Source organism: Anastrepha obliqua, chromosome 1 (assembly GCF_027943255.1).
Source record: "Anastrepha obliqua isolate idAnaObli1 chromosome 1, idAnaObli1_1.0, whole genome shotgun sequence".
Lineage (NCBI taxonomy): Eukaryota > Metazoa > Arthropoda > Insecta > Diptera > Tephritidae > Anastrepha > Anastrepha obliqua.
Genome location: NC_072892.1, coordinates 178,477,143 through 178,505,133, shown reverse-complemented (window position 1 = coordinate 178,505,133; position 27,991 = coordinate 178,477,143). Strand labels below are relative to the sequence as shown.

Genomic DNA, 27,991 nt, shown 5'->3' with positions numbered 1-27,991 from the left:
GGATAATCTTCTGGGGTGAAGGCCATCTCTAGGCGTCGGTTCTGGTGTTTTATCTTTATCTAACCATTGGCGTTTGCGAACAGGATTATTGTAAAGTACCCATTTTTCATCACCAGTAACGATACGGTTAAACACATTTTCATTTTCAAGTCGTTGCAGCAGCTGAGAACACACATTCACTCTCTGCTGAAGTTTGGCGACGGAAAGTCTATGCAGAACCCATTTTCCCAGCTTTGAAACCTTTCCCAACTAAACCAGGTGCCTGTGAACTGTTCCATGCGATGAATTTAACCACTGAGCTATCATATCGACTGTCAAATTTGGCTCAGCTTCCACGAGTTCGAGCAAGGCGTCGGAGTTAAAGACTTCAGGACGGCAGGCGCGCGGGGCATGCTCTACGTCGCAGTTACCACTTCGGAATTTTGAAAACCACTTTTACGCAGTCCTTACACTCACGGTATCCTCCCCGTGAACAGTGTTTATTTCTGCAGCAGCAGCTGTTGCATTTTTACCACTTTTATAAAAAAATACAAAATACGCCTCTTATACGCGTTCGAAGATTCCATTTTATTTTTTAACAACACGTGCTTCTATCCGCGATTAAAATCACTTGTTGAATGCACAATATATCAAAGAAAATATAAATAGTTCCGTTATATTCCGCGAATATTTTTTGTATGCAAAAATCGTACAAAAGTGAAATTATGGGTAAAATATGCACGAAGCTATGGACTGGCGTGATAAATAGTGGGTTAATCTGTTATAAAAAAGTTATTAGCATTGTTCGCGCCCCTCTTTATAATTCATCGTCGCCGCCCCTGTACTTCCAATTGTCATTACAGCTATCAAATTTACCCCGTCGCATCCGTTTGAAACTACAGATGTTGACTACTGTGGTCCCTTATTCTTCTTCTTAATTGGCGCGATAACCGCTTACGCGATTTTGGCCGAGATTAACAAAGCGCGCCAGTCGTTTCTTTCTCGTGCTAACCGGCGCCAATTGGACACACCAAGTGAAGCCAAGTCCTTCTCCACCTGATCTTTCCAACGCAGAGGAGGCCTTCCTCTTCCTCTGCTACCACCAGCTGGTACCGCATCGAATACTTTCAAAGCCGGAGCGTTTGTATCCATTCGGACGACATGACCCAGCCAACGAAGCCTCTGGATCTTTATTCGCTGCGCTATGTCTGTGTCGTCGTAAAGCTCATACAGCTCATCGTTCCATCGTCTGCGATATTCGCCGTTGCCAACGTGCAAAGGTCCAAAAATCTTACGCAGAATCTTTCTCTCGAACACTCCAAGCGTCGCTTCATCGGATGTTGTCATCGTCCAAGCTTCTGTGCCATACGTTAGGACGGGCATGATGAGAGTCTTGTAGAGTGTTAGTTTCGTTCGTCGAGAGAGGACTTTACTGCTCAATTGCCTACTTAGTCCAAAGTAGCACTTGTTGGCAAGAGAGATTCTACGTTGGATTTCAAGGCTGACATTGTTATCGGTGTGAATGCTGGTTCCTAAATACACGAAGTCTTTTACAACCTCAAAATTATAACTGTCAACAGTGACGTGGGTGCCGATACGCGAGTGCGCCGACTGTTTGTTTGAAGACAGGAGGTACTTCGTTTTGTCCTCGTTCACCACCAAACCCATTCGCTTTGCCTCTTTATCCAGTTTGGAGAAGGCAGAACTAACAGCGCGGTTGTTAAGGCCGATGATGTCAATAACATCGGCATACGCCAGCAATTGTACGCTCTTATAAAAGATTGTGCCTGAGCGATTAAGTTCTGCGGCTCGTACGATGCTCTCCAACATCAGGTTAAAGAAGTCACACGACAGCGAGTCACCCTGTCTAAAACCTCGTTTGGTATCAAACGACTCGGAGAGGTCCTTCCCAATTCTGACGGCGCTGCTGGTGTTGAGCAACGTCATCTTACATAGCCGTATTAGTTTTGTGGGGATACCAAATTCAGACATAGCGGCATACAGGTAACTCCTTTCCGTACTGTCGAATGCAGCTTTGAAGTCGACGAAAAGATGGTGTGTGTCGATTCTCCTTTCATGGGTCTTTTCCAAGATTTGGCGTATTGTGAATATTTGGTCGATGGTAGACTTTCCAGGTCTGAAGCCACACTGATAAGGTCCAATCAGTTGGTTGACGGTGGGCTTCAGCCTTTCACACAATACGCTCGCTAGAACCTTATAGGCGATATTTAGAAGACTAATCCCGCGGTAATTGGCACAAATTGCAGGATCGCCCTTCTTATGGATTGGGCAGAGCACACTTAAATTCCAATCGGCAGGCATGCTTTCATCCGACCATATTCTGCATAGGAGCTGATGCATGCACCTTACCAGCTCCTCGCCGCCATGTTTGAATAGCTCAGCCAGCAGTCCGTCGGCGCCCGCGGCTTTGTTGTTCTTTAGCCGTGCTATTGCTATTCTCACCTCGTCATGGTCGGGTAACGGAACGACAATTCCGTCGTCAACGATTGGGGTATCGGGATCTTCACATTCTCTATGACATGCGCAGCTGTCACCGTTTAACAGGTTCGAGAAGTGTTCCCTCCATAATTTAAGATTGCTCTGTACGTCAGTCACAAGATCGCCGTCTTTGTTCTTACAGGACAACGCCCCGGTCTTAAAACCTTCTGTAAGCCGCCGAACTTTTTGGTAAAATTTTCGGGCGTTGTTCCTATTGGCCAGCATCTCAAGCTCCTCGCACTCACGTATTTCGGCCTCTCGTTTCTTCTGTCGGATAATACGTCTCTCTTCCTTCTTCAGCTCTCTGTAGCGATCCCACATGGCTCGCGGTGCGCCCGATCGCAGCGTGGCTCTATAGGCGGCATCTTTAGTGGGCCCTTATTAGTAACTCAAAAAATTAGAGGTCTGCTTTACTACAAAAGCTGTGCACTTAGAGATTGATCCTGACCTGTCGACCGTTGCATTCATCGCGACACTCGAGCGCTTCATAGCCAGACGTGGAAAGTGTCGCGTTATTGTCTCAGATAACGACAATTGGAAGTACAGGGACGGCGACGATGAATTAAAAAGAGGGGCGTGAAAAAGCATAAAATTGCTGAACAGATTTCATACCTAAATTTTAAAGATCTATGATTTTGTGTGCTCTTTCATCTCAAGTAGATTGATCCACCTTAAAAAAATTGTGGCATCAACCCGGCGCTGGACAGAAATGCAGGTATTAACCCTTCGCTCCCTTTTAGTGAAATTACATACCATTTTTCTCCCTTGGAAAACAAAAAACCAAAAATCATTTCATTGCGTATGCTTAGAATTATTACATACCCATTTCTATAAAATTACTTGTGTTACATATATCATATGCAAGTGGCGCAAAATGAATCACCCTATCGGAAGTTCTATGCTTTTTGCAAATGGTGTCGTACGTGAATCATATTTGAAACTTATTAGCTATTTTTCATAGCAACGCCTTGTGTTGAAAGTTACAGATTTTACTGCTTTTCGTGCTATTTTAATTTCTATTAAATAAAACTTCATATCTGTCATAATTTAATATCCGCTGCTTCCACTCTTCAGCTTCACATTCTCAATAATCAGTCGCTACACATGCTCATTGCGTAGCTTCCATAGAACGCGATGCATTTTGTGGATTTTAGCTGAACTTTACACAAAGAGCAAACATTCAAGCGTTTGAACGTCGTGCAAAAAAAAAACTCTTTGATGTCTACTTATTTAAAAAAAAAAATTCTTTGATATCCACTTATTTTTAAAGAAAAAAATGCTACTAACGAATCCGTATGCTTTAAATCGGTATTGCGTTTAACAAGTAGAATATGCAGCCATGAATATGAATTTTTATTTAGTAAAAAAAGGAAATTCAAAACCAAAATCGGATGATTAACTTTCCGCCACTTTGTATGTACATAGGCTTACTAGGCTGCATAGTCTGCTCAATTGAAGGGCGCTATATGCAGGTACATATGTAAATAATATTTTGCTACTCGTAGAATTGTGATCATGCCATCAAAGATATTTCATTATGTGATTAATTTCCTTTTTTTGTGTAAATAACCTAAATACTAAATATTACTTAATAGTCGCGTTCACATGTATTTATATATAATATAAGTATATAATATTTGCATCTGCTGTATATAGGAATTGTGCACCTTTGAAATTTATGTTTTCCCATTTAATAAATTCTTTTCAAAATTTCTCTCTACACCCAGGTCTTGACGCTCTAGTGAAGGAATTCAAATCCGGACGTGTCACCTTGCGTCGCAATCGCCGCAAAACGCGTACAAATGAAGCACTTCAGGAAATGTTCCAAGTCTTAGAGATAAGCCAGAAACAGAATCGTAATTCGAAAATCTGCATTAATATGCAATTTTGATGGGCTGCCAAGCGAATGCGACTCTGCATCGCATTTACGTATATTTGTATTTGTAGTAGTATTAGACACTTACATATATTTTTTATCTATTGACCATTTTTGCAACAACAATTTTCACACACATTTTATAAGCTTATAGATATGTATGTATGCACTTTTTGATAAGACTACGATTTCTAGATATAAATTTTTTGGATTTGTGCCTTTTGCTCATTTTATTTGCGCCTTTTTATATTTATCGTATACGAATACAACGAACGAATAAGCCATCGAAACTTACAATATATAAACTGAAATTCTCATTAAGTGAGAACACAGAATTTTAAAAATATTAATTCAACATTTTTTTAGGTTTATATTTCACGGCCTGTGAAAAAATTTATTATTTTCTAAGTACCAATGTATTTTAATTTTCCCTCTTTTTTGGCAAAATGTCTAGCGTTTTTTGTGCCTTTTGTTATTTCAAGATCAAATTTTATTGACACTCTGCTTGCTTGGGCAGTTTTTTACATTCTAATTTGTAATCTTACTTCTTGTTGAAAAATCAAAATTCTTAATGTCACTTCTTTTGAAATCTGTTGTGATGCTATGCTATTGTAATACCTAATAAATATTCACCTCGATTGAAAAAATATGTTTAAATCGTTTTGCTTGGATTATAACTTTAACTTGTTGGACTTGTGTATATCTAACGAAATTTTTTGATTACTTAAAAACATGACTTTGAGCACTCCCCGTGCATGTATTGGGAATGCTTATGCTGGCATTTCTATACAGTAACGTTTGGCAAGTCATCATGAATCGTTTGACGCCAGAACAGCGCTTCTAAAATGTGGAAATTTACTTTGAAAAACCAAAAAAATTGTTCGCATTAATATATATGTACACATCTAATGCGCATATACGCGTATGCATTGAATTTAACCTGAATCGTATTAAATTTGGACATAGATGCCATAGTGGTAGAAATTAAATTCCGTTGAATGGGTGATGGCAGGTGAAGTCCAAAATAAGCAAGGCTGGCGTCATAAAAATGTTTTTAAAGCCGCCATATTTTTAATGAGTTAGCGCGTTCGAAGTTATTAGGTGCGCAACTAAGTTCTCGCAGTTTTTTTGATGAAAATACATATACATGTATAATATAATAGAACTTTATTCTGAAAAAAGTGGTTGCAAGTGAATCATTGATAGTATTGCCCATCACTGGCTACTACTTTTTCCCATACTCTGGTACCGTCGCGGTAAAACTGTTAAGCTTTTGAGGCTATCCACGGATCAAGCCATTTTTTGATGTCTTCATATGAATGGAACTGCTGGTCAGCTAGACCATGTGCCACCGATCGGGACAGGTGATAATCGCAATATCGGATGGCGCAATATCTGGAGAATATGACGGGTGGGGTAGGATTTCCCATTTCAGTGTTTCCAGGTAGGTTTCAACGGGTTTGGCAACGTGAGACCGAGCGTTGTCATGCTATAGAATCACTTTTTCATGCCTCTCCGCGTATTGCGACCGCTTCTCGCGCAGTGCTCGGCTCATTGGCATCATTTGAAGTCGATACCGATCCCCAGTGATGGTTTCGCTTGGTTTTAACAGTTCATAATAAATGGCACCAACTTGGTCCCACCAAAAGCATAACATAACCTTCGCAGCGTGAATATTCGGCCGAGGCGACGCTGTAATGAATCCATTTTCATCACCCGTCACGATGCGATGAAGAAAACCCTTCCTTTTTTGCCACAACATATTTAGTCTTATCAGTGGTTATCTTAAAATCAGTGATTGGTCTGACACCAACGAAGCATTATAAACGGCGGCTATGCTGGCAATTTTCTTATGCTATAGTGGGCATACTTGGAAATATGTATGAGTAAAATTATTGAAAAAAAAAATTGTAGTTCTAAATGCAGTGCCTTTTGTGCGCAATTATTGCGCTCTACACAAACACACACATTAAGGATGATAGCAGTAAAAACGAGATGCGATTGCTGTAGAAACCATGATACTCGAATCCAGACGAACACTGACGACATTTTCAAATTTTTTAGATCAAGAAGAATGGAACGCATGAAACGTGCATGTTCCAAAAGCCGCAAACAACTGATTAATTAAGATTGCACGCGACGAAATTCCTGTGGGAAGACGACATCCGGGAAGAGCGCCGAAAAGATGAGCGCAAAGCTGGATATCAACTCCAATAGAAAATTAATATCAATTATCTATTTAAATATATAATTCAGTACTTCAGTATAGTGCATTATCTATATGGTAAATTATAAATATTTTTTAACTGAGAATAGTGGATATGGTTTTTGGCGTCAATTTAATTTATTTTGAAGTAAACTAGGAATCAGTGCTTGAAGTGGTATGAAGTACTTCAATTTTCCCATTTTTTTATTGCAGTTTGTTACAGAATCAACGACCTCTGATGTATAGTTAATAGGCCCGTCACAATGGGTCCGTTCCCTCCGTTACGGCAACGAATTTTGACGTGCCATAGGCCATGCCGGAATGCAAAAAACTTGGCAACTTTCCACTTTTACCGTACGCCAAGTGCGGCGAAAACGACAACTGTTTAACGAAGAACAATTTTGTATTGTGTTAATTTTGTGGTTTTTATTATATCGAATTAAATGCAGAAAAAAAAAATGGATTGAAAGAGTAGAGAAAAGGCTAGGTTTAACCAAGTTGTCCTGCAAAATGAATGTGCTCCTGATCCCGAAACTATGATCGCACCTATCGTCTACGACTACCATAAATTCTATGAGAGGATTAGGGGTAGTCAGAGGCCAGAAAAAATTATGACTTTCAATAATTTTTTGTTTGCTAGTCAATTGCTTTATTTTAGAAAAATAAAAACACAACAAAAACTTTAGCAAAAAAAAATAATAATTGTAAAAGTTATCGCTGTTTGTGTGGAGCCCGTTTCTGCAGAAGTCCCTTGCGGTGATCATCACAAGCCCTTGGAGATTCATCTAAAATCAATCGGACAAGAGAAATTACTTTTATTAATAGAAAATCTTGTGCCTGGGTGGCCGCCGTAGCCGAATGGGCTGGTGTGTGGCTACCATTCGGAATTCACAAAGAGAACGTAGGTTCGAATCTCGCTGAAACACCAAATTAAGAAAAACAATTTTTTAATAGCGGTCGCCCCTCGGCAGGCAATGGCGAACCTCCGAGTGTATTTCTGCCATGAAAAAGCTCCTCATAAAAAATATCTGTCGTTCGGAGTCGGCTTGAAACTGTAGGTCCCTCCATTTGTGGAACAACATCAAAACGCCCACCACAAATAGCAGGAGGGGCTCGGCCAAACACCCAAAAAGGGTGTATGCGCCAATTATATATATATATATATATATCATCTTGTATCTGATCGAAGCTTTTTTCTAATTAACAATATGGCGGCCTCAGGAAATATTTTCCAGGTTTTCGAGAAAAAAATCGACAATTAATTGTTAAAAAAAATCGAAATTTTTGAAAAAAGAAATCCTTCGATCAGGCACGATTTTTTTATGTTTTTCAAAAGCAGTGTACATTTTATTGAAATCTACCAAGCGGGTTTTAGGTTACAGTGATCAATCAATCAAAAATCAATGAATCAAAAAAAATCGAAATTTTTGAAAAAAAAAATCCCTCGATCAAGCACGAGTTTTTTATGTTTTTCAAAAGCAGTGTACATTTTATTGAAATCTACCAAGCGGGTTTTCAGTTACAGTGATCACCAGTTCAAAAAACATAGTTTTGAGAAAACCGCATTTAATGTTTTTGTGGCTTATCCGGAGCTCCCGAGCACCCTTTGTTAATTGTTAAACAACTCGAAAAGTATTTGTCGGATTCACTTCAAATTCTCACACAATATTTTTAAGATATTATACTTTAAGAAAATGTTAAAAAAAATCAAATATTTTGAAAATTCTGACTACGCCTAACCCCTTAACTTTCTTTCGTCTCAATAAGCATTAATTTTATAATATATTTTATAACCAACGAAAACCAGTTTATACACCACGAAATATGGTATTTTGCTTATATGCGGCAATACTTTCATTGTGGCACCATGGTACGTTTTACACGTCACGTCAGTCAAATGCGTTGCCTCGACGGACAGAAAGGACCCATTGTGACAGCCGTATAAGGCTCTGATTACGCCTGAAAGCATGTTTAAAAAATGAATATATAAATGTTTACTAAACTAACAAACAATTAAACTAGCCAAGTAAACTAAAATGAAAATAAATATTTTCTCTGCTGTTAGTTGTCACTTTTTGTGTTGGTTAGCAGCTAACCGGCATCTCTTCTTCGGACAAACTTTATTAGTTCTCCGCTAACTATACATTGAAAACTCGTCTACCATTTATGTTTTGATTAACCTCTTTTGGCACTAGGAAACTAAAATCTGTATAGCTGCGAATAATTTTCTTATATTTTTGCTATCCTCTCTAACTTTGTTTTTATCTTTCTGCCATTTCTTTTCCACTACTTCGGTGAAGCTCGCATAGAATGCTCTTTTTCGTTCGTCACTAAATGTCTACCGATCCTTTGACCATCAGTTCTCAATCACTTCATGAAGCACTCGGTTTAAGTACTTGAATTTGAAAGAGTTGTTTGCCCTTTCTAAAAGGATCATTAGGCTAAGATTTTTAGGTTTTAGGTGATTTAGATTTATATATACGTACACTACTGAAATAATGGTTATCAATTTTTGGAAGTCGGGATTAGTTTCTGCATCCCGGCGCTTTAATATATATAATAAACAAGGTGGAGAAATTACAAAAAATGTGGCCATCCACATCAAATCGTTGAGGCTCTCAGCGATTTTGAGGGTATCAACTAATTTGCTGACTAAACAGGGGATGTAACAGCGGTTTGTTTACGGAAAAGATCGGCCAATCGGTCTGAAAAACGACTGGCTGGAAATCTTATTGTATACAACTAACCTCACTTTTCACATTTCATTTGAATCTCTATCTGTCATATCCCCTATGACGTGAAAGCCAAAGTTACTCCCTTATTTTGATTTGTATGGGCAAGCATTACCATCCGCGTAAAATAAGTATAAGTAAAAATACATTTACTTAAAATATTTTAAAAATACAAAGAAAATCTCATTGAGCAATAAGGCACATTTGCATTCAAGAAGAAAATGTGCACCCACAACGAGCCACTATTTAGTTTTTAGGTAGTTAAGAGTATTGTTGAGTCTCATAAATATCAATTGTTTCTGTCACACTAAAGTTAACGCAACCAACTGGTCCTTGTTTACATTTGAGGTTACGTGACAACAGTTGACTGCCAGAGCTGCAAAATTTACCGGAATCCCCTATTGAGCCAATATGATTGTGGAGTTTTATTCAAATTTTATTTGCTTACAAAAATAGTCGCCTTCTTCATATCTCTTGCGTATTATATTTCCTCTTTAGATTAACCTAATCTAACTTTTCAAATATGCTTACCAAATCTGAGCACTCTGCTACTAGTTTTCTCACACATATCATCTGCAATTACGTCACTGGGAATTTACTCTCAAAATTCCATTTTCATCTGGATAATCTTGCATAAATTATTTTTCACAAAGAAATTGATCTCCAGTTTTAACGTTTCTGGCTTGCCGTTTTAGAATTTGTTGCTTCCAAATAATCGGAGTACTTATTTTGGTTTAACATAGAAAATATTTTATTATGCTAAAAATAAGTGAAAAGGTAATTTTCTGCACAAACATTCTAAAGGGTGGTGAAGTTTCAAGCGCCGGTGTTGATTTTGAACAAAATACAATTTTTTTAAGAAATTATTGTTATTTCTCTTTATTATGATAATATTGGTATGGCTCAATTACGTATAGAACAAGATATCGGCCAAATGGCCATCGCGGCCTCGGCGGCACACCTCCATCCAATGGTCCAAATTTTCGATGACGATGAGGCATAATTGAGGTTCTATGCCGTTAATAAGCTGAATCACCTCATCCTTTAGCTCTTGAATTGTTGCCGGCTTATCGACGTACATCTTTTCTTTCAAATAATCCCAAAGAAAGAAGTCCAACGGTGTCAAATCACATGATCTTGGCGGCCAATTGACATCGCCGCGACGTGAGATTATTCGGCCATCAAATTTTTCGCGCAAAAAAGCCATTGTTTCGTTAGCTGTGTGACAAGTGGCACCGTCCTGTTGAAACCACATATTGTCCACATCCATATCTTCCAATTTGGTAACTTCGCAGTAACTGCCTGACCGGCCTCATTTTGGAAAAAATACGTCCCAATGATGCCGCCGGCCCGTAAACCGCACCAAACAGTCACTCTTTGTGGGTGCATTGGTTTTTCGGCAATCACTCTTGGATTATCATTCGCCCAAATGCGGCAATTCTGCTTATTAACGAATCCACTGAGGTGAAAATGTGCCTCATCACTGAAGATGATTTTCTTCGAAAATTGGATGCTCGTTTCCGCATTGCTCGATTTTCTATCTTCCCATAGTTCAAATTGAGTTAGTCTGAAATTAAAAAATTTTAAATGAAATGCAGAAAAAAACTTTACATTTAGGTGTGGTTCACATTCAACATCGGCAACAGAACTTAATAAATGATTTCTCTTGCGGATGTATAAGTTAAAGCTCTGGCTGCGCCTAAAAATATGTTTCAAAAATGTTTATATTTATGTTTGCATAAGACAAAAAAGAAAATTGAAACTTGCTAAGAAAATTGAAATAAAAATAATTTATATTTATTATTTTCTCTGTTATTATGCAGCTGCACTTTTTGTTTTGTTTAGTAGCTAAACAGCAACTCGTCGACAGGCAAACTTTATGATCCCGTTATCTCACTAAGAAATAAAAACTGTATAGCTGCGAATATTTTTCTCATATTGTTACTACCCTACCTAACTTTGTTTTGGTCCCTCTGCTCTTCCTTTTCAACTACTTCGGTTAAGCTCGCATATACTGTTTTTTCGTTCAACACTGCCTTCACAGTGATTCTTTAATCGTCACTTCTCCATCACTTTGTGAAGCATTCAGTTTAAGTATTTCAATTTGAAAGCGTTAGTTGTACGCTGTTTAAAAGGGTCGTTAGATTTAAGCACTTTTCCTTAACATAAAAGTTATTTTTTGGAAGTCGGGAGAAGCATAGCTAAATCCTGACCTTTTAGTATACTGTTACAAAAAAATGATGCATCTTGAAACCAGGTGGCGAGTACACGTGGGAGAAACAACCGATAGGGTTGACTATCAATATTTACCGATAGTATTCGCATCCTCCATCGACAGCTCGATACTATCGACCAAATTTAAATCAACATATTAAGGCATTTAATGCATACTACTCATTTCTGCTTTGAGATGTACTGTATTTAAAAATCAGTATTTTTTGTAAAAAATCGACTTGTCGACTATTGTTGCCTTAAATTTGGTGTGTCTACGACTGGTAACTACCCCGGCATTGCTAAACATTCTGTCAACTTCTTGAGAAGGTAGAGAAGACACGGCATTAAAAGACCAAAGTGAAAGCTTTCTTGGAAAGTAGAGAAAGGCTTGTAGAGGCACGTAGGGAAAGGCTTCCTCTCACTCGGAGCGTCTACGAGAAATGTGTTTGCTCAGCTGAATGAGAGCCATGGTAGGAGCGGTCTATGTTTGCTCTCTGTTGTCTCAATGGCTTTACAATTTGGTTAATTGGTTAAAGTCTGCCACGAAAATATTCAGTCCGTGCACTGAAATTGGGAACACAAAAACTAAACGTAAATGCTTCAACAATACTCTTCACTTACTCTCCCCACAAAGCGTGCGCCATTCACAAGTGTCAGTGTTCAATGTCACATCTCCACACTTCATTTCGAGCGTACAGGTTTATCCACGATCAGGATCTAATTGTGTCAAAGGATTAATACTGGTTGCTCAATAAATTTTTCGGTGGTTCGATAAGAAATGGCGTTGCTGCCACTCGTACTAGCCAATCTGTGCTATATTGTGACACTCTTCATGTGAATCTTCAGTCTTCATTTCAATCTGTCAATTCATTCTTTGCTTACAAACCATTTTGTATCGACGTGCAACAGTATTTTCTACAATGGAAAAAATCAAGTATCGCGCAGTGATATAATTTTTATTTTTGGAAGGTTTAACCCTCCAATCGGCACCCGGAGCCCGTCTGGCCAGACTTTTTCGACTTTGGACGTAAATTTAACACATTTTTATTATAGCTAACGACTTGAGCTTCCAACTCTTCTCTCTTACAACACAACTGTACAAAACAAGTCTTTTTATGTACAATAAAATACTGCTCGTGCAAGAACTGAAACGGGTTGACCATCGTTTGCGTTGCATTTTTGCCGATTGGCAAAAGTAGTCAAGTCAAGTAGTTATTGGAAAAAGTAGTCAAAAATCGGACTGAACGGATGGACCATGTAACTCGTAGCTGCGGAAGACATATGTCGGATATTATATTCATCATTGAAAACGCCTTTGAGGAAAAAAAGGTGTGCTCTGCTGCCTTTCTGGATGTGTCTAAAGCCTTTGACGAAGTTTGCCACGGTGGGCTCCTCCACAAAATAAGTGCGCTTATACCAACACAATATTTTAAATATTATAAAATCGTACCTATCGAATCGTATTTTCCGAATAAAATACGAAGGCACATATTCTGCACTTAAGGAAATAAAAGCTGGTGCCTCACAGGACAGCGTGCTGGAGCCCATTTTCTATATCCTTTTCACATGTGATTTGCCTAATGGCACAAATTGCTCCACAGCAACCTTTGCTGGCGACACAGCCATCTTCTCTGTAGGAGAAACTCAAATTGACTCAATCGAAAAACTTCAAATTTATTTAAATAAAATCTCCGAGTGGACCACTAAATAGCGTATAAAACTAAATGAAACAAAATCGGTTCATTTAGACTTCACACAGAGGAGACTCAATACCTTAGGTATGACACTAGATACCAAGCTTAGATGGAATGCTCACGTTAAAGAGCTAGCTATGGGACTGCTCAAGCTCAACAAATGCAAAATCCATACAAAGGTTCCAAAATAAGGTACTACGATGCGCTGTTAATGCACATTAGTACATCCGCAACACCGATATCGAAAGCGACCTTGGCATCGAATCAGTTGCCACTTCGATCAACATAAAGCTAATGGCCCCTATTATGAGTTAGATTCGATCTTCGATATTCGTTGGTTGTCGAAGATCGAAAATCGAATGTCAATTTGGTATTATGAGCGGTGCAGCCCTGTCGAAATTTTCGTTGAATACCGAATTTAGAGTCGAATGCAATTTTGCTTTCGATTGTGTAGCGTATTGTGGGAAAATTGGTTAAAATGTAAGTTGTTTGCGATTATTTATTGTTTTATAGTAACCAAATAATAAGCATACACTAATTTTGTTAATTTTATGCAGTCGTGAGAACCAAACAGCAATTAGAAAGGCTGGTTCCATTAATGGAAGAGAATCCACAATTCGAAAAAGGGATTTGCACAAAAGTTCAAGCAGCAAAAAAATGGGAGAAGTTTACAACGGAGCTGAATTGCTTGGGAGCACCAGTTAGAACTGCAGCAAAATGGATTAAGGTTAATGTTATTGTTTTTTTTTTGTGATGTTTGTAGAAATACATTTTTATTGTCCCTTGGCAGGTATGGGCTGACGAATGACGAATATTTAAATAAAGAAAATTTATAACAAAAATAAAATAGAAACTATGGCTTAAAGGTTTTTATTTAACACTTTTAGTTTTTTCTATAATATTCTAAGAATTTCATTTCTTATGTTTTCTGCTTCTCCGTTATTTGACTCCACTTCAATATCTCCAGCATCATCGTTGAGGGTCTCATCGGATAACTTTTCATCCGGAAGTTGAACATTGTAAAGCAGGCAAATGTTGTGCAAAGCTACACACACATTAATAATTTGTGTTTTTTTTTTTTTTTGGAGAATAGTGGAAAGCTCTTGCCTGCAACAAACATCTAAATCGGTTTTTCAAGAGTCCAATTTTTCTCTCAATGATACTTCTCGCTTTAGCATGTTGTTTGTTGTATGTACTTTGTGGAGACCCTTCCTCAGAGTTTCTGAACGGCATCATTAAATATGGTTTTAGAGCGTATTCTCCAGCATCACCTGAGACAAATTATTACAAACGGAATTTCAATTGGTGTTTATTACATACCGAGGAGCCAAGTATAGCGACGGCCATTGAGATGTTGCTCTTCTAAATGCGCTTTCAATGGTGACATCTTGAAAGCCATAGAATCATGAGTAGCTCCTGGGTTTTTCACATTTACATACGTTATTTTCATTGTATAATCACAAACCTAAAATTTACATTGTTCGCATTTAGAATTTATGACTCATATTCACATAAATGCAAATGTTTACACACAATCCTAGCATTAATACTGTAGAATCCCTTCCTGTTGTAATACAAATGCTGAACTTCTTTCCTGGGACCGACAATTTTAATATGCGTGCCATCAACACAGCCAATTATTCCTGGAATCCGGTATTTGCTATAAAAATATGCTTTAGTTTGTTGCAGATCAGCCTCTGTACTACTAAATTGTATCCATCTTTGGCAAATATAATTTTCCAGGACATCTATTACTTCCCGTTGTACTCATTTTCACAAAAAATTTGACGTGATAACGTCTTATAATTCGACTTAGCCGGCTGCACGCACGTAAAAATGTGTCGTTATCTTGCTCAATCGTCGTTATCTTGCTCATACGTCGTTACCTTGCTTGAACTGCAAGCGAAAGCGCGGAACGAGCGACAAAGAGCACAATCGGCCCCCGTATTCGGTAACGTTCGACATCTGGCTCTCTCCTACTTGAGTTAGCATATATATACGCATATGTAGGTATATAAATTCACATATTTGTATTTGCATATGCCTTCTTGCTGTGTGCATGGTAATGAACCATTTCTCTGTTGAGAATAGGACGATGATAGGAAAAGTAGGAAATGAAAGAGGGTGTTTCGAGTGTAATGTGTCTTGAAAAAGGCAAATCGATGATGTTGCCTCTTAGTGTGGTTGACTTGTTAACGTCTGATGCACAATCGAAATTGAACATATCTTTCATGAATTTGATAAATGTTTCGTAATTCTTCACGTTTGTGTAAATGTAACTTGACCTATTCCATTGCAATTCCATTTACCTCCTCCTCTGTATCCATACAAAATATCTATCAAACAAATAAAATTAAAATTTTGTTTTAAAAATTGTAATCATTACATCAGTATTTTCTTATGACGTTGTCACGTTAAACTATCGTCAGTAAACCGACTTTACAGACCACCTCTTTTTTACTTTAAAAAATGTTGTTAACAAAGAATTTCAATACAATCGCTTTTTCTTCTATTTTGATTTGCTGTATCAGCTTATCTATTGTAAATGCGTCGAGCGATCGAAATTCACAATATTCTTATTCTTCAGCGAATGAGCACAATAATACCAAATCAAAATTCGTTCGATCAGCACTTTCGACTACATTCGAAGATCGAATGTTGCTCATAATAAGAACCTGAATTCGAATTCGCTTGAGATGTCATAAAAAATAATTAAAATTCGCTGTGAATGTTTTTGTCGAAAGAATTAGTTCCCTAGGCACAGCTCATTAAAAATCGTAAAAAAACACCTGATAGAAAACGGATATTACAGCACGTGCGTTTGTCCAGTGAGTGGAGTGGAGTGAGAGTTCGTTCATTAACGGGTCGTTTCGGTCGTGGAACGCGTGACACTACCCACCTTTTCCCATGCGCAACCGGCCACTTACCTTGCGCCTTACATATTTTCGTTAAAAATAATTTTCAATTGCGTGCTGTTTTTTTTATTGCATTTGTATTGCGTTTTATTTGAACTTAATAAATCTTTGGTGAACATATAAATTAAAAAAATGTACATTAAACAAAGATTAAGGCTTATGGAAATTTCCAATAAGTATACTTCAGTTGCCGTTATAAAAAATTGACAGTTAAACGAAACTAAATGGTAACTCTTCATCTCAATACATTTGAGTGGAGTGCGAATGATTACATATGTATAAAATATTTAATAGCGAATAATTAAGACAAATTAAAAATACATAGATACATATATGCAAGTGTGTGTGTACGTAGATAAGGCAACGAATGAACGAATCATTTGCAGTTCGGGGCAAAATAAAAATTATCATTTACTTAAACAAAAAAAAAAATTTAACAACGCCACCAGCGCTTGAGGCTTGAGGCAGCTTGATGTTGACATTTCTTTATAAAAATTGTAAATTTTATGCTATCATATATGTATTTATATGTGTGTGTGTGTGTGTAAAACAACACAATGTCATAAAAACGTACAAAGTTTGAATCGTATAAATATAATTCTTATGTAATAAAAGCTTACTTCCACTAGTTGGTACATATTTTGCTATGTATGTATTTGTATAAAAACGAAAAATGTCATAAAACAAAGCAATAAGCTTTAAGCATTAATTGAAAATTTGTAGGTTTGCAATTGTGCGTGCACTTTCACTTTCTAGTACGAGTAGTGACGTTCGTTTTCGTTGCATTTTTGGTTGTAAAATGCTTTAATTTTTATAAAATTTAAAAATAGGTGTAAATATATGCGCTCGTATAAATAGTGTAACTGTTGATTTTTAATGCAAAATTCTAATAAATCTGTGGCACTTCTCTCATAAGAAATAACAAATCAATCTGTGTTTTTACATACAAAAGTGCAGGTATTTTCGTTTTTTTACATTTACTTGGCGTGTTAACAAGTTTATTTTACTGTATTTATCTTTCTTTATTAAAAATTGAACTCTTTTTCAACTCCGCTTTTCTTCCTTTTTCATTTAAAAATTACAGTTAACTATTTTTTTCGTTCCACACGAATACTGAATTTATATATTGCGATAATTTCAGATTAAGTGGCTTCCTTTTTTATTTTATTATTATTATTATTTTTTTTTTTTTTGAAACCATGAATTGACTCGTGGAGGTCGTGGTCGTCTTACTATAAATATAGTAAATATTATTTAGTTACTATACATGTAAATACATATGCACGCCTGCACATACATACATATCTTCGTATACGGCAAAATGAATATCAATTCAGTTGTGTGACACTCAGTTCGCAATGAAGTGCCTGATTTGGCGTGAAATTAAGCTAATTAAAACAATAACTTAAACGTATGACATATATGTATATGTATATGTGTATGTATACCACATACACAGTACTGCACATGTATGCGTGCACTTAAGTTAGGAAGACAAATAGTTATTCTTAAATAAATAATTAGTTGCAACCGTTGTATGTGCGTAAGCGAGTTTACTTTATTAAAAGTTACAGTTCAGCTGACTTCTTACAACGAATACACGTCTAACAACAAATACATCAATAGAAATTTATCCTTACACTTAACGTCTAACACCTAATATCAACTATTGCATTAAACTACATACATAAATATTGCTGCTAACATCGTTACATGCTTTCGTTTCGTTAAAAAAAGACACTAAGAAAAACACAAAAAAAAAATGCACATGGCCAAGGCTTGCCAATACTCGTACACCTTTTACTTTTGGTGCTCCTTATTTTTATTATTAGTTTTTTTTTGTTTTTTGAACATGATTTCAGGCAGCTAAAAAGTGTTGCTCCTTTCCATTTTTCTTGATTGTTGTTTTTTTTTTTTTTGTTTGCTAATTATATTTTTTGGCACTTGTTTGTTCGTATTGCTGTGGTTACACACCAATTCCTTCAGTTCTGCGGTTCTGACGTTGACTTTTTGTGCACTTCTGTAGATTTGCGCTCTTCATCCAATTAACACCATTTACTTAGCTTAATGACCACACAATCACACATCCACTCCGCACACTTCAATATCAATTTTCAATATGGCTTCACTTTCACAGCGTTAATTACTTCTTTTCTACTCTTTCTTCATACTTCTCTGCTTAACTGTTTTCACTTATTTCCCTCCGTTTATGGAATGTGTTTGCTATTGCGTGAGGGTTTGGGTGGCGGCGTGGGTGGTCGTTTTTCGGTTAACATGAAATTTCTGGCCTCAACATATTCGTACGAGTTATTTGTAATACTGGTGTGTTGAGTGTGTTGTATGGTAGTTGTTGTTGTTGTTGTAGTAACTGTGCTGGGACTAACTGGAGTGAAAGCGAAATTATTTGGATTCCAGTCAATGTTGTACGTGAAACTGCTAAAATCGGTTGAGTCTCGTGTTTTGGCTGGTAGTGGCGGTGGTATAAGATCCTCCTCGGAGGTGGAATCTGTTGTATCTGAAAATGTAAAATTGTATGTATTTATTATTACTTTAAGGGGTTAGGGGTAGTCAGAATTTGCAAAAAATTGGATTTTTTTGTCTGCATTTTCTTAATGCCTTAAACGTCTTATCTTAAAAATATTGTGTGAAACTTTGAAGTGAATCGGACAAATATTTTTCGAGTAATTCAACAATTAACAAAGGGCGCTCGGGCGCTCCGGATAAGCCACAAAAACTTTAAATGCGTTTTTCTCATAACTATGTTTTCGAACTGGTGTTCACTGTAACTTAAAAACCACTACATACCTATGTAGATTTCAATAAAATCTATAGTGCTTTTGAAAAACATAAAAAACTCGTGCGTGATCGAAGAATTTTTTCAAAACTTTCGATTTTTTTTTTGCAGGTTTTTTCTCGAAAATCTGAAAAATATGTACATACATTGTTAATTTTGAAAAAAAGGATACTAAAACTAATTTCTTTTCTCCGATTGATTTTAGATGAATCTCCAAGGACTTGTGATAATCCCCACAAGAGACTTCTGGAGGAACGGGCTCCACACAAACAGCGACTGAAAATCATCATTTTTTCGGGCCTCTGATTACCCCTAACCTCTTAATATAACTATGTGCTTAAATAATGCTGTTAATAGAAAATACTGTTATGCGTATTTTCGGCACTCCCCGCTAGCGAGACAAAAACGACCCTTCTATTGAGTAGATAGAGGGTTAAAATGCTGTACAAAAATTATACTTATTTTTTTTCCATAGAACTTCTGAACATTATACATCTAAACTGTAAGGATCGCATAGTTTCCCATACCTACTTACCATAAGAATGTGCAAAAAGGTGAAAACTTTAACCCCTCCTTAAATAAAATTTGACCGACACACGTACATATATTTTTTGCTCTTTTTTAACATAATCCGTTGGCCGAAAGGAAGTAGGGCTTTGTTTTAGAAGATGACGACCAAAAGTGGCTAATTACGTTTGTATTACCCGTTTCAAGCTATTGATGAATTTCACCAGCTGTGTGATATTCAAACAAGCAATATTTGCTGGTGTAGCAAAAAAGTGACAGCTCAGATGTCTAAATCTTTGCCCGACGGGAGCAGGGCAGCTGAGAAGGTGCTGAGATGATTCCACCTCATCACCCCAGACAGCTTCTGCAAAAAGGACTTGAACCAATTAAAAGTCTCGCCAATTGGCACGGTAAGGATGCTTACGAAATTCGAGAGCAGAGGCTTTGTTAACGTTAGAAGTTCCCTAGAGTGCTCTCGATCTACCCGTGGTCAAAACTAACTCGCGACATTGCACGTTTGCGCACTAGCCAGGCGCTCGCTAAGTTGACGGGAGGCTCGCTTTGCGATGAAACTGCCTCCAGGGTCCCCTGTCTAACCAGCACACCAGCCCAGCAGTTTCCTTCTATGCCGCTGTGACCGAGAACCCAAATGAGTCTAATATCGAAGTATTTGGATGCAATCGAGCGAGAAGTCAGGGCCTTCCACGACTAATTTCGAATGCACATAAAACAAGCCCATTGCCCCAATTGCCACATTTATGTCATTTACAGTAATTACAGAAGTAAGCAACTTATGCACTGCTTCCCTAATTGCGGCTACCTCCGCTTGGAAAACACCACAGTTGTTAGGAAACCTAAATTTGAACTTGATGGAGACCTTCTCGCAGAATACACCCTCACCAACTCTTCGGCCTAATTTCGAGCCATCTGTAAACATGTTTGCCATGCACTGTCTCCAAATGTTGCACCACGCCCACTCCTTCCTTGAGGAAATATGAGTGGAACAAGGACCGCTCCACAGTGCGGCCGATTCCCAAAAAGCTGGCCAAGAGTCGAAAAAAAAAGTTTGTAGATAGAGTTTTTTTGTCTTTGGGTTGGCTACAGTAATGCCTTGAGTAGTGAAAACCGTTCATAGAAACGTCCTGTACCCTAAGTATCTTCTGTATTTTCAGTCGCAAAGTGGCCTTCGTTTGAGCATCGTATTACTGTCGATGAATAGTGAAAGTTGTACACATTTGAAAGATTTTGTAATGGAGTAAATTGAACAAAACCAAATGGAATCATCTTCGGAAGGTTAGTAAAATGCGAGAAATCTTTAATACATATCAATACCTCGACACAAAATTTTTAGCTGCAGCAATACGTAGATACATTTTTTGCAATTTTTTTTATAAAATTTGAGTTTTCAAACTGTATAGTTATACAACGCCGTCATATGCTGCTTTGAAACCTATTAAAGGTTACTCAAAAAAGTAGTGGTTACTGAATAAAACAAGATTCAGCTGCTACCACTTGCTACCTTGGCTTTTATGCTATTTTTTGTGCACAAGAAATAAATACGAAGAGAGAATGAGAGAAAACAGTGAAAGCCTTTACTTTCAAGAGGGGATCTGCTTGTATAAGTAACGTAGGTTTCTATACAAATTTTAAGATTAAATTCGTAATCAGCGATCCCGAAAACATATAAATTTACATGCATCTTGATTATGTTCTAAAATATACTCTATTTCACGTGAGGGGGTGGCCAATAGGGGTGGAAGGGGGTGGATTTTCAAAATTTTAAGATCAAATTCGTAATCAGCGACCCCGACAACCCCCGAGTAAGAAATTTTGAATCAATTACTTAATTTTTTGAGTTTTGGCCAGCTTTTCGGGAATCGGCCGCACTGTGCGCTCGGACCCAGCGAAGGTGTTCAATGACTCATCACCATGGGGAGGAACTCAAATATAGCATCAAAAACACGGGTATACGAGTGGTATAAGGCTTTTGCAGAGGGCCAAGAAGTCGTGGAAGATTAGCCCCGATCTGGTCGCCCGTCAACGTCTTCAACGGATGAAAACGTCGACAAAGTCAAGGAAATGGTGCTGGAAAACCATCATTTAAGTTTAAAGGAGCGACCTCGTGATCAATTCGCAACATTTTACACTATCAATTGGGCGTGTCTGCTCGACTCGTTCCAAGAGAGTTGAATTTCTTTCAAAAAAATTCTTCGGAAAAAGGTGGCTGAAGACATGCTTGAGTAAGTGAATTTGCACACAACGTTTATCCAGCGCATCATAACAGATGATGAGACGTGAGTATATGAGTTTCACATGCAAACCAGTCAATAGGTGGCTGAATGGAGCTATCCACATGAGCCGAAACCCAAAAAACCACGTCAAAGTCGGTCAAAAGTGGAAGTGATGCTACTCGTTTTCTTTGCTTATCATGGTGTTGTGCACTCGGAATTCCTTCCAAATGATTCTACGGTAAATAAGGAATATTAATTGGAAGTTATGCTGCATTTGAGAGAGAATTTGCGTAGGAAGCGGTCCAATTTGTGGAAAGAAAACTCATGGATCTCGCCGCTTTGAGTCGATTGAGGCCATTAAAAACAATTCGCTGAAGGAGCTGAAGAAGATCTCTTCCGGCGCGTTTAAAAGTTGTTTTGATGACTGGACTAATCGTTGGCGTATGTGTATTGCTTCGAATGGAGCCTTTTTTGAAGACAACAAAATTAATTTTGTTGATTAAACAATTATTTTGCGTTTTACTGAACAATTCCCGGTACCTTTTTGACAGAATGTATATATAATATTTAACAGTAGCGCTCAAAGAGTGAAAATATTAAAGAAAACCAAAGGAAATTAAGTGCAAAAATCTCTTACACTCTGATTTATTAAATTAAAAAAAAATTATTTATTGTCACATTTTAAGCTTGAGTCTATTGCCCAAAATTCAATTGATTTTATTCTATTCCATTTAAAATTTATGTAAATATTTTTTTTCTTCAGAACACATCCCCTGTCACTTTGCTGTCATACCATAATTCTAAAATTCATACTCACCAACAGAGTTCCGATTGCTGCTATCCGCACCTGACAATGAATGCGCGTCAGTACCGGAGAATCCTTTCATACCGGTAGTGGGTGTGGCAATGCTGGCAGGGCGTGACAAGCGACGTTCCTTTTCCTTCTCAGAGCGCAAAGGACGCTTTGTGGTTAACTTGAAACATAAAAAAGTAAGTAAATAAGATGTTAGAGATATGAAATCGCAATGAAAATATAATATTTTTAATACATCTTGTTCGGGAGCTTATCGCATAGTGCTAAGTAAAAGCAATAGCACGCCTAACAATAATCATCCTAAGCTCAGATAAATGTTATTCAGAGCAGCCTGAAAATATGAAGCGTTTGCTGAAGGTGGTGGAATAAGTTGTTCCTGCTTATCAAACCGGAAAAGTCAAAATGAAGACATAATTTTCCTTGAATATGATTAGTTCCACAGCTTTAAATATCAAATAAGTAATTATGCGGTAATACTTTTGAGGTTATTTTTACTCAGTAATATTTTTACTGACAGTTAAAAAAAATTACGATTTTTAGCGATGTACTGGTATCGATATATCAGCTAACTCAAGCGAGAGAAGTTTCAAAGTTAATTTAGATCTAAATTGCAGTGACTTGAAGATAATCAAAGTCAAGAATGTCCAAACGGACAGGCAAAGTGTTCAGCATTCAACAAAACTTGCTACATGCATTAAGAGAAACATACGAGTGTCGATTGAAAAATATGTGCAAAGTCACAGAGATGGCACTACTACTACTGGCGCATATCGAGGTTATGTTTAGTTAGTAGCATTTCTTGGAAGAACACACGCCAAGTTTCAGCCTGATCGGTATATTTCTTTGTGTTTAGCATTCGTTTGGTTGAGGAAGTCGAGTAATCTTCTTTTTTCATCACAACAACGCAGAGCAGCTCATGCCTCAGCATTTGTGGTCGCAAAATTAATGGAAATAGGGTTCTAAATCGTTTCACATCCCCACTATTCTCTAGGCTTGGCTCTCTCGGATCCCTCAGACTACTATTTGTTTCACAATTCGAAGAAATGGCTGACGGGAAACAGATTTCATTCAAACGAGGCGGTGATTGCAGAAACGAATGGCTGCTTTTCAGATTTGGACAAATCCTATTAGAAAGTGGGTAAAGATCAACAAATTAAAACAGCGTTGGATGAAGTGTATACGCCTAAAAAGAGACTATGTCGACAAATAAGAAAAAGTTGTACCCCAAACAATAAAGTAGTTTTTTATTTTTGCACAGACTTTTCAAACGACCTTCGTAATTATTTCAACTTAGTATACAGGGTTGTCAATATTCGATGGACCCATCTGGCAACCCTGTATCTTTTGACAGAGACGTCAGATCGCTTAATGACATACCGCGTTGGAAGCGTCAGTCCAAGCTGATTTTTACCATGGAACAGTACACGCTATGCGAGCTCTCCCAAATTGTTGAAATTTACATTCAACAAAAGAAGTCAATTGTAAAAACTCAACGTGCGTATAAAAAATTAAATAATGTTAAAAGTGCGCCTTCTAAGAACACCATTAAACGTTTGTACGAAAGGTTTTCGACTGGTGATGCTCTTTCTAATCCAAAGAGGCCAAATCAAAACCGACCAAGGCGATCGGATGAGAATATTGCTCTTGTACGGGCCAGTGTTGAGACGTCGCCAAGGACATCCCAAAATCGCCGTTCTCAGCAGTTGGGCATTGCTCCAACCACTTTACAACGAATTATCCGCATTGATTTGTATTCATTCCCGTATAAGATTCTATTGACGCAAAGATTGTTGCCTGTGGACAAGCCTCGTCGATTGGAATGGGCCCAAAAAACACATGGGTCCGTCGAATATGGGCAACCCTGTAGTGAAAATTATAGCAAATTGACATAGTGAAACGATTTTTAGGTCTGTGCTACTTAGTAGATCGTTATTCGACTCTCAGCGGTGAAATGCGAAAAAACTGGACCAATGACAAATCGTTGCTATCTGAACAACTACTGATTGCCCCGAGTGTGTGAATTCATGTGAAATAATCGTACAAAATTCAGCTGCCGTATCTCCGAAGTGACGTGGCAGCCAAAGGTCCCCTCACACTTTTCTTTTTCACCATAGCTAAATAGCAAACCTGGTATTCTATTAACCTTGACAAATTGATTCTAACACAACCATGTTAGTGAAAGGAGTTTGGCGACCACCTTAGCCGAATGGGTTGGTGCGCAACTACCAGGCGGGAGTGGGTAAGTTCGAATGTCCGTATATGAATATCAAATAATAGAAAACGTTTTTTCTAATACGGGTCGCACCTCAGTAGGCAATGGCAAACCTCAGAGTGTATTTCTGCCACGAAAAGCTCCTCATAAAACCTTTTTTCCATTCGGAGTCAGTTTAAAACTGTAGGTCCCTCCATTTGTGGAACAGCATCATGACGCACACCACAAATAGGAGGAGGAGCTGGGCCAAACACCTAACAGAAGTGTACGCGCCCATTATTTATCTTTTTTTCTGTTTGGCTTAAAAATATTCCATATAAAACGATTACAATATTATTCGATTTTCAACGATGCGATTTTTCGATAACTTACCTCTTGTGTCAACACTTTCGGATCCGGTGTCTTAGCTGTTAAGGAAGAATTGGAGGCGCTGGTTATTGATGTGATTGACTCCCGTTCAGGCGTTGCCGTTATTGTGGTTAGCGGTGGTGTGTACCACTGGCTATTGGCAACCGGTAGACTTAGCGTTTCACGATCCAACTAAGATACGAAAAATAAAATAAAAATTAAATAAAAACGAACTTCAAGCAATATAAACCACCAAGCGAGGCAACAAAATTCACAAACCTTTTTCATTGAGCGCCGTTTTGAGGGCGTTTTCTCTTTAGACTTGCTTTTTGTGCTGGGCGAATGGCCGAGGTTAGGTCTGTTGATGTTGTTGTGGTTGTTGTTGTCGAGGTACGAAATAGAAATAGAAACGAAAAGCGAACATTGCAAAAATAAGCGAAAACAAATAGAATAAAGAAAATAAAAAAAAGATGCTTAAAGTGCAAACTAAATTGGAATAAAACCAAATCAACAACAGAAGAGAGTAACGAACGCACAAATTTAAAATGGAAAAGGTTAAAATTTCGTATGCAAATTAAAATATACAAATTAGCTTAATTCAATCAGATTTTCAAACTAAAATCAAAATGCAGAGCATGAAAAATAATTGGGAAGGGAAATTTAATTGATTAGTAAACAGTTCATTCTTGAGAGAAAATTTGTAGTTATATTTTGTAATAAAATGTGTTGCGTGCTTGGTTGGATTAAATGTGCTGTGTGTTATTCAACGTTTTACTATTTTTTTGTCAGTTATTACAAGTCAATTATTTTCATTTCAATGTTACCTTGGATTGAAATTGAAACTTGCGAATGTTGATTTTATCGAACTGGTTTGTGGACGTGTCGAGGAAGTAGACTTCGACAGGCCGCTACTGCGTTTGGGAATATAACAAATACAGCGTGAATGCATGAATGGCAATGTACTGCTAAAGCAACTGCGTATACTTACTCTGAAGAGCCCATGCTCGTTTCCGATAAGCGATTATTGCCCTCGAACATGCCAGGCATGAATGAACCATTACGACGCATAATCACCGATTCGCGATCCAGCTTCAAGTCACAGGTCTGCAAGGAAAAGTTTGTTGAGTCATTTAGTATACACACACATACATACATAAGTAAATATTCAGTTTGAGGGCTGCTCGCATTCTCATTTACCTTCTTTCCATATTTGCATTCCACATTCGCCTGCATATCGGCAAAGCATTGCTCCATCCGTTCGTGGAAGAGTTTCAAGCTCTCTGGCGCCTTGTGCTTGTGCAGTGTGATAGCTACAGCGAAGTGAGTGAACAATTAAATTTAAAAACTTCTGTTTTGGAACTCAGGAAATATACCTATTTCGAGCAGTGGTATCTGCGAAGCGATTAGATCTTTTAATTCTTCCACTAGATGCTTCTCCTCCGGGTGCTCTTCGAAATAGTCGGATGTCAAGAAGGCATCTTCATATTTGTTGAAACCGCCCATCACTGCTGGATCGACAATGCCATTGATTTTCATGCTCAACGGATTTATGGCCAATGTTTCATCATTTCTGTGCTCAATAATCAGGTCGCGTATATCCTTATTGGTTTTCTTCATAGTTTCAATAGCCAAAGCAATTGGTGATATCTGATGGTTTAAGGTAGAAATAAAGAGGTTAGTGGTTTGCATTAAGTTCAGTTGGTATCAAAAGATGGTGGAATGTCATTCATGGCGAAAAGAATTCAGAAGGAGTGATCGTTAAGAGACCGTTAACCGGCGCTCAGCGAATTCGAAGGAACCAGCTGATTGCAGCTCATGAGAGCGATTTGTTTACAAAAAAACTGAGATTGTATTTGTGATATCCAAGAAAAAAAAAATCAACACAGTTTTCGGTCATATTTGACGAGTGTGTGAATATCATGGTGAAAAGATTTCTTGAGTTGTGCTCCTTAGCAGACCGTTAATCAGCTCTGAGCATATTTGACAGAATCAGCTGATAGGCTGACGTCACTTAGAATGTGTTTACAAAAAACTGAGATTCTATTGGTAGTATACGAAAAAAAATTATTCAATGACACTTTGTTGCCGTCTGAAAAACGAATCTCACAAGTGACGTGGCAGCCGAAGTTTTCCTCACAATTTTATTTTTCAACATAGTTAAAGAGCAAACCTTGTGCATCTATCATCTTGGACGTGTCAAATGAGCGGGTAAAATTCGACTGCCGAGTATCTGGTGGCGTGACAGCCGAAATTGCACGCACATTTTTTTTCACTAAATCAGATTGGACAAACCTGGTAATCTATTATCCTTGAATGTCACGTGTTCTTATAAAAGTGTAAAATAAGCATATTTGCGGAATGCGGAACTGCTAAAGTGACAGTTCTTGGCCGGATATAATCGGATTATTCTAGGATCGAAGGTGTCCTTGCTAATCTGTTTCTCGGAGCTTCAGACAATTCACTTAGGCGTATAGTTGTATACTTTTAGACGTTACATTTAGAAAGTCAGTTTTTCAGACCAAACCAAAGGCGCTGGTCCAATCTTGCAAATTTAAACACAGATATGAATCGATATGAAAAAAATAGGCACTGCAACAAAAGTTGGAACCTAAATCTTCTTCGCACGGGCCTGATAGGAAGCGATTTTTTTTATCTAATAGCGGTCGCCACGCGGTAGACAAGGCAAACCTCCAAACAAAGGGTATTTCTGCCATGCAAAAGCTCCTCATAAAATACCAACTGTCATTTGGAGTTGGCCTAAAACTGTTACTCCATTTGTGAAAAAACCATCAAGACACAAACTACAAATAGGAGGAGGAGGTCGGCCAAACACACAATAAAGGGTGTAAGAGTCAGTTACTTATATATGTATATAAATATATACAGCAAAGAGTGAATTACAACTACAAAACCAACACCCCTAAACTTTTTTGAGAAAACCTGCTGACAGCTATTAACCAGATATGAAAC

At 37.7% G+C, this 27,991-nt stretch overlaps 2 protein-coding genes across 4 annotated transcripts in view; one reads left to right on the top strand and one right to left on the bottom strand.

Annotated features, from left to right (window-relative positions):
• Positions 1-4,986, top strand: part of LOC129242101 (shootin-1) — an 86,203-nt gene extending 81,217 nt beyond the window's left edge. For 2 of the 3 annotated variants that reach the window (XM_054878698.1, XM_054878704.1), the window contains one exon: positions 4,206-4,986. In XM_054878698.1, the coding sequence (XP_054734673.1) occupies positions 4,206-4,369 (164 nt within the window). In that variant the 3' untranslated portion in view covers positions 4,370-4,986. The remainder of the gene's footprint in view (positions 1-4,205) is intronic. The other variant, XM_054878717.1, reaches the window with a different exon arrangement.
• Positions 4,987-17,935: 12,949 nt separating this feature from the next.
• LOC129242093 (dedicator of cytokinesis protein 1) overlaps positions 17,936-27,991 on the bottom strand; it is a 96,771-nt gene continuing 86,715 nt past the window's right edge. Inside the window, exons 16-23 of the mRNA XM_054878655.1 lie at positions 26,395-26,668; positions 26,219-26,331; positions 26,010-26,125; positions 25,846-25,932; positions 25,301-25,379; positions 25,046-25,213; positions 22,465-22,621; positions 17,936-18,630 (exon numbers count right to left, since the gene is read on the bottom strand). Of these exons, the coding sequence (XP_054734630.1) occupies positions 18,323-18,630; positions 22,465-22,621; positions 25,046-25,213; positions 25,301-25,379; positions 25,846-25,932; positions 26,010-26,125; positions 26,219-26,331; positions 26,395-26,668 (1,302 nt within the window). The 3' untranslated portion in view covers positions 17,936-18,322. The remainder of the gene's footprint in view (positions 18,631-22,464; positions 22,622-25,045; positions 25,214-25,300; positions 25,380-25,845; positions 25,933-26,009; positions 26,126-26,218; positions 26,332-26,394; positions 26,669-27,991) is intronic.